Raw genomic sequence first — 16,384 nt, forward strand, 5'->3', positions numbered from 1 at the left:
CAGTCTTGTGCTTTAACCACATCCATAATCTAATTGTACAAGCCACTATTCAAATATCAAATGAGACACAGCATTTATAGGAATGGGCAAGGAGGTAAGATGTTTGGTCAGAAGATAGACTAGGAGAGTGGACCACTGCAGTGGTGCCAAAGTTTGGTAACAATATGTACTGACGGGGAACAGGCTGAGTGAACTGGCTGTGGCAGTAAAGATATGAAAAATTATGTTCCAAAATTCTCTCACTTTCCTAGACATTAATTATATGTAACCCTGAAATATACGCTGGGCCAGATCAGGGCCGGCTTCAGGATTTTGGCCACCTCAAGCAGCCAAAAAAAAAAAAAAAAAAGCCGTGATAGTGATCTGCGGCGGCAATTCGGCGGAAGATCCTTCGCTCCGAGCTGGAGCGAGGGACCGTCCGCCGAATAGCTGGACCTGCCGCCCCTCTCCGGAGTGGCCGCCCCAAGCACCTGCTTGCCAAGCTGGTGGCTGGAGCCGGCCCTAGGCCAGATCTTCAGCTGCTGTAAACCAGCACAGCTCCAGTGAGTGAAGTCAATTCAGCTATGCTGTATTACACCACCTGAGGATCTGCCCTAACTCAGCCACCTTAATTTTATTTCTTTTTCCTTGTGATTTTCTGTCAGAAGAATCCACACATTTCAACATCCATAGTTTATTTGTAAGAGATTAAACTTTTTCTTAATAAAAATAAGCATGTGCGCACACTAAAAAGTCACATTCTGTTAGCCTTGATTACACTAGGGAAATTTTGCAAATATTTCCTGCTGAAGCTAACACTGTAGCAACAGAAGGGCTTGTGTAGGCAGGAGGCTGCTATCTTATGTACTGTGTCTTAACCACTAACACCAGCATCAGCCAGTGACCTATTTATACCAGGGCTTCCAGGATTGCTACTGGTGTTGGAGCTGAACTGCTGGGCAACAAAGGGAAATGTTTGCAAACTTTCCCTAATGTAGACAAGACTATTGCAGGAGCGAAGTGTGTCTGAGCACAGAATTAGGAGTCAGAAACTTCTGTTTGTATTCCAGCTCTAATACTAACCCTATGGCCTTGAGGATACCAACTTCTACCTCCGTTTGTCCTGCTGTAAAAAGGAGATAAAATGATGATCTCACAGGGATTTTATACTATCAGTGTTTTTCATAGGATCTGCATTACATTTGGCATCTATAACACACATGTTTGTACAGTTGACGTTCTATGACAACCCTAATACTCTCAGTGAGGAGTCATAGGTGAAAAAGAAACACTTCCTTTTAGATACGGATGTAATCTCAACATTTTTAACCACGATCTTTATACGTTCTTTGCTGGATGTTGAAATGTTTGGCCAACATTAACCTTAGATTGGAGCTAAAGTCTCAAGCTTAAGGTAGGGCAGTTTACCTGGCTGTCTCAGGGGCGGGGCAGTTAACAGGCTGGGGCAGTTTGTGGGACTGTCTTGAGTTTAGGGACCAGTTTGGGGGATGTCTTGGGTTTGGCCGGTCAGTTAACAGGCTGGGGCAGTTTGTGGAGCGTCTTAGGTTTTTTTGCGGGGGGGAGGGGGGGCGGGGATTATCTAAATGAGGCGGGAGCTCTAAAAAAGAGCTGCTGAGGGGGACTTTACACACTGCCAACTCGTTCCTCAGCAGAGCGGGCAACTCTCCCCTGAAATGAATTCTCCCCTGAGGGCGTTTCCCTGCCAAGGAGTGAGGCTGGGGGCACAGTGGCACCCACACAAGATGTTCTCTTCCCCCTTGGCAGGACTCAGCCCAGCAGCAGCAGCCCGGAAGAGGAAGCGCCGCGGCCGTGTGGAGCGCTCTTCAGCTGTTGGGAAGCAGAGGTGGAGCTGGTCCCTGTGCACCGGGCAGCTGGCGGCGCCCCCTCCCTTCGCCGGCCAGCATCGCGCGGGGGAGGAGCGCGCCGGGGCGGGGTGAGCTGAGGAGGGTGCAGATGGACGCGGACAGGTGAGCGCTTTGTGCCGGGGGAGGATCTGTGCTGGGCACAGTGAGCAGGATGCGGGGCTGTCTCCGATGGGGCGGCGCCCCAAGCCAGAATAATGTCCCCCTAAGTGATGCTTTGGTCTCTGCGTCTCATTCAAACTCCCCTCCCCTCCTCCCCCTTCGCTCGTGTGTCTCTAGTCACGCTGGGGCTCGGGGAGGTTAAGTAGTTTGTGAAACTGGCCCTGCTGCTCTTTCTCTCTCCAGAATCAAACCCAGTCTCTTAATGAGTCACAAAAGCCTTCTCCAGACTGGCAGACCAATCCCGAGGTGGGAAATACGGGGGTTTCCTCCTCCAGCAGAAGCCCAGCAAGGCAAGGAGCTGTGAGGTTGAGGCTGGCCGCTGGCAAATGACTGAGGCCCTAGGTGTGAGTTATGGACCGGGTCAGCTTCCAAGTCAGTTCTTTTATTGGAACCGGGAGGCTGGTGCCCCTGGCCGGGACTGAATAGGTGTAATGAGGGCTGGAAAGGGAAGGAGGAAGCAAGTAACAAAGAGGGGATTTGTGGAGGAAACTCAAAGAGGGAGAGGTTCAGGTGTCCGGACACAAACTGGTTCCAGTAAGTGAAGAGATTTTGTCACAGTTCTTGAGGGAATTGCACCTCTGACACCTTCATGGGGGCTGCCCTCTCAGACCTCTAGCCATCACCTTTCTTTGGGCAGCATCCCGCAGTCTGTTCCCTCCAGACACGGGACTCAGCTGCAGTTTCTCCTGCTTCACTGTGATTCTCTCAAAGGTCTGACTTCAGTTCAGCACCCACACTTCTGTTCTCTCAGGGGACAATAATAGGGTTAACCAGTGACCAGCCTACTCTCATAAAACAAAGTATTGTTTATTTAGAACAAAGGCATTATAGAGGAAGCATATCTTAAAGAAAATAAAAAGTTTATAGGCATGCCTAGCTTATCAGGTGTCACCCATCTTCCCCATGGAGACCCTGGCAGGTTCCAAAGTACTTCAGGTCCTGCACAGGATCTGTGCCTCTTGGTCACAATCTCATGTCCATTTGTGGATCAAGGGTGACTGACCTCTCTCCCAGGTGAGAGTTGTTTCTTTATACAGTTTTCAGTTCTTTGTTTGCCAGGCCTCTTGAACCAGGTCAAACCACTATATGCTCTTTCCCCAGGGGGTAAAACTTCCACAGACTTCTTACCTGCATAAGAGATTTGCATTAATTCCCCCCAGTGCTGTAACTGGGCATAGCGGTGTCTGGGGTGAGCAAGTATATTTGCGTCCTCTACAATTTTTTTTCATTTTTCCACCCAGAGATGACACGTGGGGGGGGGGGGGACGGGGGGAGGCAGGAAATGCATGGTCACATGCCTCTCCCCCCAAGATTTTTTGGTTGTGCGCCCCCCCCCAACCCAGACAGGCTGGGTGGTCTGCTGAGATGAGTCAGAGGGTGGAGGTGGTGTCCCCTCACCACCCCCCCGACCAAGCCCTTGCCACGCCTCTATTTGTGCCCTGGGAAGATGCCCTGGTTATGGCTCTGATTACCCCCCTCAGTGATTTGAGTTCCTGCATTGAGCCAGAAATGCAATCACCAGCTAGCCCATAAAGGTACATATAACATTTATAAAGCTGATACAATTGTCTTTGACTATTCCATGTGTTCATCGTATCTGTCACATCTCAGCATAATAGCCTTTGAATGTTCCATGCTTCCAGAGCATTGCATCCGTAACTACTTCCTAGAACTAAAATATTCCCTACTATAGAATGGCCATTGCAGGAAGCAAGGTGGGCTGCCATGGCAGAGATGCGGTGTTGCTTGTATTGAATGAAGAAGGGTGGTTATGTATTATGAAGTGCAGTTTGGCTTGCTTGCTGGAGAAGAAGGCGAAGGCCTGCACAGCAACCTCTCCTGACCACTAACCAGAGAAGAATGAGAATGAAAAATTCCTGGCCCAAGTGTCAAGGCCAAAACTAATGCTCACAGTTGACTTCAACTAACCAGATATCTCTTAGATAAATAAATAATCAGGGCTCCTGATTTTTGGTTTTATGTGATAAACATCCCTGATTTTAAAAAAATTTAAAGTGGTACTTATCCAATAAACACAAGAAATGGTTACTTGTATCAAAGGGCTTGTCTTCGCAGAGTAGTATGTGGACTGCAAGGGTATGATTTCTAAAGTGCACTAATGTGGCATATTAATTAGTCCATGTAAACACTGCTGGTGTTCCCTAACGTGTAGTAGTATTTGAAACAATGCTAAATTAAAGTGTACTAAAGAACATTACAAAGAAGTTACTCATTACAATATATACTTTACTTGTTACAATATATTCAAAGAGCCATAAGTCCTATGATTTTTTGGACCACTACACAAAACTCAAAAGTTGCTAATAAAAAACCCAGAAAATCAGAGGCCCTACAACTAATGCTAAATGTTTATAATTAGAGTGACTTGCAATTAAAAATAAAAAGTGTCATATACTCTTATACAAAAAGAAAAAACCCGTTACATGCAGTAGTAGGTTCAGCTGCATTATGGCAACAATTGTTGTTAATAAATGGATTGTAAGTGTCCTCCTCTTCTGTTTATCGGAGAATGTTAGTTCTTTAATAGTTTAGCTGCAATAATCAATAACGCAATACTAAAGATTTGTAGTGAAAAGATCTATCTGTGAACACAAATAGTTTTAAGATCTCCAGTGAGTGTTACTTGGTTTAGCACAATTTTATAGTCCCAGTGGTTTGTACCTGGAATACAGAGTATGTATTTAATATAGAACTTATGCCAGAAATTATTCAGTGGGGCTGATCCTGAGCAATGGAAGTCCAATAGTAGTTTGGCTATTAATTGAAGGAGGATAAAGAGGTAGTTTTCCCCATTTTTACTGCTTGATCCAGTAAACACAGAATCAGATTTTAAATTTGTTTTGTTTTTTTGGGGTTGTCAGGGCCTTGGGAGGGAAGATTGTTATGTGAAGTGTACAGAAATTGTGCTGCAGTGTTTTGACAATATCATGGATAAAAATATATATATTTTAAAAAGGATATATCAATTTAACAATGTTTCTTATTTAAAGTAAATACATTTTTCTTAAAAAAAAATTAACCTGTTTTAAAATTATATTTGAAATTGTGGCAGCCTATGGTAAGGCCTAAACATACTATAATCCATTAAACTCACTAAAATAAAAATAATAAAATGCGGCATCAGTGAGGCCTCCTAAAATTTGAAAGATATTAAAATTTAGTGTAAAGACTATAATTGTTTGCAAATCAACACATTTAAATGGCTATACCAACCAATGAGAATGAAACTTTCTTTAGGGAAATAACTAAAGTACAAATACAAAACAAGTTTAAAAACAATTATTTAAATTAATGTTTCATGCTTGCTGATTTAAAACACTTTAATTTAAATCACTCCACCTTGTTTGACAAACTGCTAACTTTTTGTAATATATCACAGACAGACATATAGACAGACTGTAAACTCATTAGGACATGGACAATCTTCTGTGTTTGTATAGTACCAAGCATAATGGGGCCCCAGCCCTGGCTGGGGTCTTTAGGTGCTCCCAGAATACAAATAATAAAAATATTTTGCTGATAGTTATGCTAGCAGTACAAGAAATTAAAATAAGATCCTTGTAAAGGGTCAGCTGCCTTACAGTTATGCCCCTCCTATGGTTTTGTATAGATTTAAAGACATATTAGTAATTTCAAATTGAACTTTGTTTTACAGTGTTTCTTGAGTTGCCATTGCTGAGCAAAACACCCTCCCTGAAGTGGTCAGTGAGTCACACTGTTGTAGGTGTTTATACAGCACTAATCACTGTGGTATCTACTGTAGACATAAACGCTGTTAGTTACCTGCCTGAGGAGACATTTCCATTCCATGATTATACTTTAATGCTGGATTGAAAACATTTTTACAAAATAAATAAGTCCAGAAAAATTGTTTGTATTTAAACATGAAAGAGGTATCGTTACAGGTTCCAGAGTAGCAGCCGTGTTAGTCTGTATCCGCAAAAAGAACAGGAGTACTTGTGGCACCTTAGAGACTAACAAATTTATTAGAGCATAAGCTTTCGCGAAGAAGTGGGCTGTAGTCCACGAAAGCTTATGCTCTAATAAATTTGTTAGTCTCTAAGGTGCCACAAGTACTCCTGTTCTTTTTGAGGTATAGTTAGTACAGTTAGCACTTGTATCCTGTTAAGACACAGATTCATTTAGCTGGGACTGATTGTACTGAGTGCTTGAAGTTTTCCTTTGAACAGTGGTTCTTGCCATCATGCTCCACTTTTACCAGAACAAATGAGCTGAGTGACTAAGGTCCAGGAATTGTGAGGCCGGGGGCCTGTTCTGTTTTGCAAAACAGCCCCCTCCCTAGTGAACCAGGATTCTAATCTAGCAATTGCTATACGGTTGCACTGGGGGAAAGGAGTAAGAATGAGTCAGCAAGTTCTTCCCCTTTGGGTAAAATAACCTCAGTGCCTGAAATGCTTCAGAGTGAGTGCTGTTGTGCTGTTTCAGAAGTGCGACGCCTGACAACATGGCCATGAGAATGGGGGAAAGTAGCTGCCCCACCAAAGGCAAGTCAGAGGCTGAAGATGGCTCCGGTCGGGTGATCACCATTGTCTTCGTGGCACTCCTTATAGACCTGCTGGGATTCACTCTTATTTTGCCACTCCTTCCTTCAATCCTTGAGTATTACAGCAAGAATGATGTAAGTAAGAACTAAACTCTACCTGCTGAAAATACAGTCTGGGCATGAGGCAATTTGAAGAATGGTATGCAGAGGGAGGGGAGATAATATATGGAGATATACCTATCTCATAGAGCCTGAAAGGTCATTGAGTCCAGCCCCCTGCCTTCACTAGCAGGATCAAGTACTGATTTTTGCCTCAGATCTCTAAGTGGCCTCTTCAAGGATTGAACTCACAACTCTGGGATTAGTAGGCCAATGCTCAAAGCACTGAGCTATCCCTCCCCCTATGTGAGGGGTGCCTGTTCCCCTGATACAGCTCAAAAGCTACATGCAGACTAAAACCCACCCGCAAGTCTGGAGTGTATTTAGATTGTTCTTATGGATTTGATTGATTTGTTTGCTCTGCCTAGTAAGACTTTCTCACCTTTGCCACTGAGTTGGGGTCAGGTGTCTATGTTTGGGGAAATCCAGAGATTACTGAGTGGCTACTTCTTGTAATTGTCCTGAATTTGCCCTCCACCTTGCTGTTCTTTTACTCACTTGTGGCTGTGGCTGCCTGGTCTCCAGTGATGAGTAGTCAGATGAGAGGTTTCCTCTAACGCTGGGCTTCCTGCTGCTGTGTGGCTCAGCCAGCCGAGTGAATCTCCATGAGGCGTGAAGCCCTGGTCTCTTGGTAACAGAGTCTGCAGTCTCTGTTCTGTCTCTCCTGGCTGTGTGAGTGAGGGGGCCAGAACTGTGTCTCAAGATCTGTAAGATAGAAGGAGCTTTACTTTGGCTTCTTAGGCTAGGTCTACGCTACGGGGGGGGAGAGGGGGGGCGAGGGGCGAGGTCAACCTAAGATACGCAACTTCAGCCATGTGAATAGCGTAGCTGAAGTTGCGTATTTTAGGTCGACTTACCTGGCTGTGAGGACGGCGGCGAGTCGACCACTGCCACGCCGCCGTCAACTCCGCTTCCGCCTCTTGCCGCGTTGGATTTCCGGAGTCGACGGCAGAGCAATCAGGGATCGATTTTTATCGCGTCTTCACTAGATGCGATAAGTCGATCCCCAATAGATGGATTGCTACCCGCCGATCCGGCGGGTAGTGAAGACATGCCCTTAACTCAGTCTTAAGTGTCCTTTACAACACAAGCCCATCAAGGGTTCCTCATCCGTCTCTTGCGAGCTGTCTGGCTGACTTGCCATTTCTCTCTCAGCTATTCTCTCTTCCCCGATGTTCAAATCTATTTACATGACTACTCAATTACCAGTGCCAGCAACTAGGTTGTAATGGAAAATATTGAATTCTTTGTTGGCAGTAGGTTTTATTGGTAAGTAGATGACTCTTCTTAAAGCAATACACAGAGCTAGCTCTCTGGTGATCTGTTTTTGAGATAGAATGAGGTGGGGGGACTACATTGCCTTAAGCCCTCTTATTCTATCTCCATCACTCTAATTCCCTTTCCTGTGGCCGCCTTCTTACCCTGCGCTGTTTGGGTGGAGATGGGACATATGCCCTTGTCCCCAAGCACTTACGCACTTATGATCAGCAGGAGGGAGAAGTCCCCACTACTGGGTCTTCTTCAGAGCAGATTAGCAGAAAGCACATTGATGGAGCAATGAGCATCTGGATACAGCTAGAAAAATACCAGTCAGCATGCTACTGAGGTAGTACTGAACCCCATGATTCCATGCCTAATTTGGTACTGTTCGTGTAAACTGGGGACCCTCTTGAAGCTTTGCTTCCCCCTGACCCTGACTCCAAAAGCAGGATTCATGAACCCCAAAAGCCATATATGGCTAGACAGTCTGTACCTGTCAAAAACCAGCACCTTGACTGACAGAGTCATGAAGAAACATGTCACAGATGCACAGAATCTGTGCTACATCCCAGATTTTAAACAGTCTCTTGGAAGAACTCCTTCAGCATGGCAGACCCCCAGGAGTCCCACTTTTCCTTCAGGGAAGGCCCTGAGGTCTTACTGCCTCCTAGACTGTAGCCTCTGGGCTACAGCACTCCTGCTTTATACTGAGCTCTGCCCAGTGAGTGCAATTGAAATAGACTTGTACACTCTTCAGGGACTAATGCACCCTTGCAAGTATTTGCAGTGACACCTAAGCAGCATTTTCAGAACAGGATAGGAGTTATTAGTCAACTGGAACATAGCACTGGAAGTCCTTAGGTTATCATGGAGAAATAAAGGTTAAAGCATAGTTCATTCTGATCAAGCCAGAGCAATTCACCAGGCCAAGCTGTAATGAACTCCATTTTCTAGCTTGTGCTCTCTCATTTCCTTACTCAGTCCCAGTAGAGAGCCCACCTCCTCCAGAAGCAGGAGCCCACACTAATCCTCTGTCTCTGTCTATTGTTCTCAAGCTGAGGTCTCTGCTTAGCTTCTCTGCTGAGAATGTCAATTCATGAGTCATTGGTGCTTTACTCCTGTGGGGAATTCTGCACCAAAAAATTAAAAATTCTGCCCACAATATTTTAAAATTCTGCAAAAATCTGAGTATTTTATTTGTCAAAATAACACAGTCATGCCAGTTTCAATTATTTTGGTAATCTATTTCAAAATACCTGTCAACAAGTATGTCTGTAACAATACAGACAACAAAAAATATTCAGGAAATGTTTTTTGACAAATAGATTCTTTACTAGGCATATTTTGTTCATATAAAACTTAGAGTAATAATTCATTTAAACTACAATATAGAAACATATTTCCTGCATCCCTCGGAAGCAGTGCAAAGGCTTGGGAGAGTACGGGGTAATGGAGGAGCTGAGGGAAAGGGAAATAATTTCTGGGAAGGCACCTGGGGAGTTGGGGAATCTTCCCCATGCAGACTCTGTCTGATTCCTGGCCTCTCCCAATCAGTCAGGCACATCTGCTCCTGTCCCCATGTATCATTGCACTCCCACTCAGCTCCCCCCTGTCCCTTTTCCCCATGTTTCCCTGAACCCCCACTCAGCCACCCCTCGTCCTCCTGCCCCCATTTGTCCCTGCTCCCCCTGCCCTCCATCCCCATGTGGCCCTGCACTCCCATTCAGCTACCCCTCCCCCATCCCTATGTATCCCTGCACCCCCCAGCCCCCAGTGTCCCTGCACCTCTATTCAGTCAGCCTCATTCCCATGTGTCCCTGCACCCCTACCCAGCCACCCCATTCCCTGTCCCCATGTGTCCCTGAACCCCCCATCCCCATTCACCGGTCCCCATGTTTCCCTGAACCACCTCTCCGCCACCCCTGCCCCCTTGTGGCCCTGCACTCCTTGTCCCCCATCCCCATGTGGCCCTGCACGCTCACTCCCATTCAGTCCCCACTCCAGTCTGTCCACCCCACTAGCCCTTCTGAACCCCAGTCTATCTGACCCCGCAGCAGCCTTGTGTGCCCCGCTCTGTCTGTTCTCCCCCCCTCCCCCATCACGTGCCTTCTTACCTGGCCCCACGGGCAGGGTGCTGTAAGGGACACAGCCTCTGCTCTCTCCCTATCAGATACTGACTGTTTTGGATGGTAAGCAGTGAGCCAGCTGCCTCTGTTCTGGCACCACCACAGCCCCTGGTAGCCGAAAGGCGTAACTGCAGAGCCTCTTCAGCAGAATGTATTTTCTGTGGAAAAAAAAAATTCTGTGGGACACATGAATTCTGCGCTTGTGCAGTGGTGCAGAATTCCCCCAGGAGTAGAGCTTGCATTGTCTCTCTGGACCACGTGTTGATCTGGGTCAGTTTCCATCAGTTTCTTAACAACTGTATTCTGTTTACCCAGACGGCAAGGTGACGCACATACCCATGTCTCTTAATCTGCCCTGAGAACAAACTTAATCCCTTTTCCCTCTATTGGGTAGCAATGCAAATTATGGGAGAAAACTGAGGCACACATAAGCCTCATAGAAATATTACAAAAAGTTCCTACTTTGTCACCAACATGTTCCTCATTCAAATAAAAGATGAGGAGTTTGGGCTGGGCTGGTGGCCTAGTGCTTTGAATAGCAAAGTGTAAACCTTGGGTCTCCTTCCTAGTCCCAGTCCATTGCTCCCTGAGTTCTAGGAGATGGGAAGGAGACACAGAGCCTTGTGTTGTTCATCGGCATCCCCCCTGGTTAATTGAGTAACTTTAATGAGGAGCTGTGAAGCTCTTCATAGCCCCTTCCTCTTGGGTAGGAGGCTGATGACGGAGACACATGGTTTCTAGGGTGGGTGTGCAATGTGGAAGACAAACAGGGAGACTCTCAGGACTCTAACAGGAATGTAGAAGACCTGGCTGGGATGAGAGATGAATTTGTAACTCAAATCGCGGCTCTATTATCTATAAAATCCAGACTTAGCAAGTGTAGGAGTTAATGCCTAACTCTGTAGCATTTATTCACCATCTTCTGCTCTGTGTTCCGGTCATATGTTTCTGTAGGGCATAATGGGGCAAATTTCTACCCCTGCTGTATGGTTGCTGAGGACTCTACCTGCAGTGGAACCAGCCTAGCTCTGCTGTGTAGGGAGGGGCTAGATGCTAGGAGCCAGCACATGGGCTTTGCATCCCATTCCTGCTTCAGAACCCAGCACTAGTCTGTGAGAATCTGTCTGTGCCACCATGGAAGAGATTTTGAGAGAAAGAGATGAAAGGTCAAGGGGATGGTAAATATATCTGGGACTACACTGATCCATCAGGCATATACCCCATACATACACTTGGGGAAGGAAGTTGTCTCAAGTGGCATCTTTGGGATACAAAGCAATGCTACATTTTTGCAAATAAAGTCAGAGCCTGCAAGAGAGAATTTGTTCCCTAAGTAGGGTGACCAGATGTCCCAATTTTATAGGGACAGTCCCAATTTTTGGGTCTTTTTCTCACATAGGCACCTATTACCCCCCACCTCCTGTCCCAATTTTTGACACTTGCTATCTGGTCAGCCTATCCCTAAGTGCCATTAACTATGATTTATGACTCTCTTTTGTAGGATGGTTTCTATCTATCACTGCAGCATGGCGTGGACTGGTTTGCTGCAGTGTTTGGGGTACCTCTGGAGAGGAAGTACAACACTGTCTTGTTTGGAGGTATGAATGAACCTGCAATCTAGTGTCATTTTCAGGTTCTCTTCTATGGTCATGTTTTTATTTATGAACAATTTGTAAACATATGGCACCATTATTAAATTGGGGCTTAAATACCACAGTAAAAGATGCCCTAGAAGTACCCAAGAGAAGCAGATTATAAATATTTGGTAATTGGTACTGCTTACATGGAACTGATAGCTGTGACTAGTCAGGCAAGCAGTTCAACCTATTCCTCAGTAATGCTTCCTAGGCCAGGCCTGCTGTGCTTTACTACTTTAGCACTGAGCTTCCCAGGAATGGAGGCAAATCGGCAGGGGGTGTCGAGTGAATAGAGGCTCACCATTTATACCTCAACCGGCAGCCACACTGCGGTGTCTATGGAAGGGGCGTGGCAACTGTTCTGCAGAGGGCAGTACTATTTGTTGCCAGCAGGGCACTTCTGTTGTGACTGAGTCTTCTCCAGCTCCTCCATGAGTCACTGAAGGCAGCAAAGCAGTGAATCAAGGCCTCCGAAAGGCTAATTCAGATTTGTTAGTAGTGAGCAAGGGAAGGTAAGAGGCCTGTGTGTTGGGCCAGGTGTGTAAACAACCAAGTTCACATTCTTGGCATAGCTTGTGGTGTTGTGGTTTAAACTGTACCATCTGCATTACACTACCCTTCACTAGTGCTTCACACTTCATACATCCAAGAGACATGAGTGAAAATTTCAGGATTCTGGCTGAGAATGGGGAGCAACTGTTTCCCCTGCCTTCTTCCTCCCTTCCCTCTATGAGACAGAAGTAGTGAGGAAGGGGCATACTTGTAGGTGCACCAATCATTTTGGGCACCAGCCGCCACAGCAAATGAGTATCTGATGTTGGCAGCCATCTGTGGTGACCGCTGCTTATCATTGCAAATGTAATCATCTCTTTGTTACTTTGTACTTCCATCCTGAACCTGCCTGTACCTACCTGTTGTCTCTTGTGTCATACTTGGACTGTAAATCTCTTCAGGATAGGAACCAACTTTTTGTTATACATTTGTACAGTGCTTAGCATAATGGATTTGAAGCTCAGTTGCTGCTAATAATAATAATAATTAATGTCCATCCAAATAAGAAAGAACCTTGCTGCCTTCACTTGTGAGCTAAAGCTGTAAGTGGGTGTATGGCTTTTGTTTTGTTTTTTGTTTTTGTTTCATTTTTTACTTTGTTGTTGTTGAGCAACCACAAAGAAATTATTCTCCCCCAGATACTCAAATACTTGAGGTGAAATCCTGACTCCTTTAAAGTCAAGGGGAGTTTTACAGTTTTACCATTCAGTGGTGCAAAATTTAACCCATGGTCTCTGTGTGCATTTTCAACCTTGATAGGTGGTCTAAGTAAGACATATAAGCCAGCTCTCTCCTTTAAAGAAAAAAACTGTGACAACAAAGCATTTTCTTGGCAGTTTGTCACAAAGGTATTGCAAATTAATTAGGGCACTGAGTTAGAGATGGCAAGAGAGGAGAGGAACTGAAGATCACAGGGACAGAATGTAGGTTTCAAGGAACCTCTTCAGATATGTAGACTCACTGCCATTTATGTGAGGGTGTCACATACCCCAATGTGTCTCACTGCTGCCTTTGATACCAAGGGGATAAAATATAAGCTAATTAAATGTGACAGATCCAAGTTCAGTTAATCAAAAAACTACTTAAAAGAATTGTGTGTTATACTGACTGGCTCTTAAATCCTATATTATCCTCTCTCCATGAATAGTAAGAGTTTGCAGTCAGAGATAGCAAATATCAGAGAATTTGCATTTTACTGACACACCCCTCCTTCCCCCATAAGTCCCATCTTGTTCTGGTTTGTCTGCATTTCCCTTTCCCTTGAAAACCCAATTAAATTCAGTTAAATAACAACTTAGCCACAATATTTTGGGGCTGTTTGCATTCCAGGGAGATAACTGCTGTTCATGGCTACAGTCTGACATCATAATTGTGTATCCTTTATATGTGTTTGAGTTGTTGGGTTTTTTTAAGGGCCATAGTGAAGTGATAGGCCTTAAACAATTATGCTGCCTTTGTGTTTAAAACTAAGGCAGCATGTATAATGATTAAGTCTAATGATCAATCTTTTCTAGGTCTGATTGGCTCCATCTTTTCCATCCTGCAGTTTTTTTCCTCTCCGCTCACGGGCGCTGCATCTGACTGCTTGGGGAGAAGGCCGATCATGTTGTTGACAGTGGTATGTCTGGCAGCCTGACTAGAATCAGCATAAATCAAATGTACAGAGGGAGGCCAGTGTGTTTAGTGCACAGCACTAGTCCTGACCATTGCTGCCTCCCCTGGCCAAGTCACTTGATCAAACTTGGGGGTTTAACGTTAGGTACTTAGGGCCAGATTTTAAAAGGTATTTAGGTGCCTAAAGGTGCAGATAGGCACCTAGTGGGATTTTCAGAAGGGCTTATTTCTCTCTTTTAGGCAACTCAATACCATTGACATTCTAACATGCAAGATCACACCACCTGTACAAGTGCCTACATGTGGATTTAGGTGCTTGACTTTAGGCACTCAGTCTGAAAATGTTGGACTTAATCTTTTTGTCCCTGAGTTCTCCATCTGTATAATAGGGATAATAATATTATGTACTCCAGCCCCTTGTAAAGTACCTTGGGATCTTTGATTGGAAAGCACTTGACAGAAGTGCAACATATCATTTATTTATTGTATTAATGAACATTCACCAAACAGTCTCTCTCTTTGGTAGCTGTTACAAGTTTAAATTTAGGGCTCTGATTATAGGTATAATACAGTGCAAGTATGAACATGCATAAGGGATCTCGGCAACAAATGACATACCCAACCCATCATCCAATAAAGTCTTTGCAGATTAATACATTAAGCATGTGTGAGTTCAATTATTATTCACCAAAACTGAAGGCTAAAATTGACTTTCAGGTCAGTGGATTTTTTCTCTTTTTTTGTCTTAGAATTTTTCTGAGTTGCAGATTTTATTTAACATTTTAATTATATTGGAAACCATTTTGTGGCTGTCTTGTAAGCAAAATGGAGCAAGTTGTACAAAGGTGTTCTAAACACCTTTCAGTGCATAAAAAGGATAGATTTTGCATCAGACAAACCTCCTCCTAACATAATGTACAATAGTGGGATTGTGTGAAATGATTACAGATGGGTTCTCCTTAGTGGATTTTTACTGTCTGACATTTAGTGTAGTATATGTCTGGTGAAATGCCAGTTTATTCAAGAAAGCAGTTGTTGTTTCATGATTAATGGAGCAGACATTGATTTTGCTTTTTCAAACATTAGTCTAGCTAGAAAATAATCCTAAAATGATGCTGATTTTACTGTATTATGTAAGAGAAATCTCCTCTTCTCTCTGCAGGTGGGGTTGATAGCATCGTATGCACTCTGGGCTATCTCTAGGAGTTTTGGTATTTTTCTTCTCTCCAGAGTCCTAGGTGGAATAAGTAAAGGGAATGTCAGCCTGTCTACTGCTATAATTGCTGACCTGCACTCTCCAAAAGCGAGGAGCAAGGGCATGGTGAGTTACAAATGCTGGCTATACGGATGGGATTTCTTGTTCATTTTTTTTCAGAGTTGCGTGTTTTGTTACTTCTGATGTATTTTCACTGATCAAGTGATAATGATGACTTACGTTTGTAGAGTGCCTTTCTTCCAGAAGGATGCCAAAGCACTTTACAAATTGACTTAACAATTTTATTTAAGAGTCATTTCACCCACTGGCGAAATGCAACCAACTCTGCAATGGAAAGCGATACTTGTATAACATTGTAGCAACTGCTAAAGTGTCAGTACACTTCCTGCACTATAATGTTATCTAACTGAAACTATAGGGTGAATTTTTAGTAGGCAGAATGTTATAATGTTGCAGAATGTTATCTGTATCCTGGCTAACTTGCACTCGGGGAAAATATGTGGAGATTTTAAAATTCAACAACAATGTCAAGTGCTGATACAGTACTTTTCATTTTCAAAGCACTTTCCACACAATAATCCTCACTAAACTCCTGTGTGGTAGGTAAGCCAGTAGTACTCTTCTTATTTTACAGATTGCGAATTTGAGGCAGAAATAGTAAGAGGCTGTTCTCAGGCCCAAGAGGGATTCAATTGCAAACAGGGTTAAAACTCTGGTGTTCCTGTTTCAGTCCTGTACTCAGACAGCAAGTGGTCAGGCCCTAGTTTTGTTTTGTTTTTTAATATCTCCTCTTAAAGACACTGGCCTAAATTCTGTGCTAAGTTCCATTGAAGCCAGTGTGTGTGCACAGGGTATAAATCGGCACAGTAGTTAGCCTCCTTCCTCCAGCATTATAGCCCTGTTCTGGTGCATTGATTTAATGCTGAACTGGAGGGAAGACAGCTACCTAATGAGGCACCTTTACTATTTCCTGCACCATCACAGGTTTTTCTTAGAATCCACCAATCCTAATTCTGCCCTGGCCAAAGCCTGCTCACCTTTATTTAACTTGTATCGATAGGGCAGTAGCTGGGAATTGCAAAAGAACCAGGGGGGATGAGAAACAACATCATTGCCACCAAGGTGGTACACATGATGCACTGACATCATCCTACATTGAGCAGCTTTACAATCTAAAAGCACATCCTGGGGATTTATGGTTTTAGACCCGCTTTGGGTGAATAAGTCCTGAACTGAATGAGCACATGTTTCAACCTCCCCCCCACTATTTT

The 16,384-nt window shown here is 44.3% G+C and overlaps 1 protein-coding gene across 8 annotated transcripts in view; it reads left to right on the top strand.

Annotated features, from left to right (window-relative positions):
* The first annotated feature begins 1,625 nt into the window (after positions 1–1,625).
* MFSD10 (major facilitator superfamily domain containing 10) overlaps positions 1,626–16,384 on the top strand; it is a 32,298-nt gene continuing 17,539 nt past the window's right edge. For 2 of the 8 annotated variants that reach the window (XR_010601954.1, XM_005304076.5), the window contains exons 1-5: positions 1,626–1,967; positions 6,492–6,684; positions 11,596–11,692; positions 13,798–13,901; positions 15,060–15,218. Coding sequence is in view for 6 of the 8 variants with exons in the window: in XM_005304076.5 (XP_005304133.2) it covers positions 1,954–1,967; positions 6,492–6,684; positions 11,596–11,692; positions 13,798–13,901; positions 15,060–15,218 (567 nt within the window). In the remaining 2 variants the exon portion in view is untranslated. Of the gene's footprint in view, positions 1,968–6,491; positions 6,685–11,048; positions 11,273–11,595; positions 11,693–13,797; positions 13,902–14,458; positions 14,615–15,059; positions 15,219–16,384 lie in introns of all 8 variants that reach the window. The other 6 variants (XM_065598340.1, XM_042855534.2, XM_065598339.1 and 3 more) reach the window with 6 other exon arrangements.

The sequence above is a fragment of the Chrysemys picta genome, chromosome 5 (genome assembly GCF_011386835.1).
Source record: "Chrysemys picta bellii isolate R12L10 chromosome 5, ASM1138683v2, whole genome shotgun sequence".
NCBI lineage: Eukaryota > Metazoa > Chordata > Testudines > Emydidae > Chrysemys > Chrysemys picta.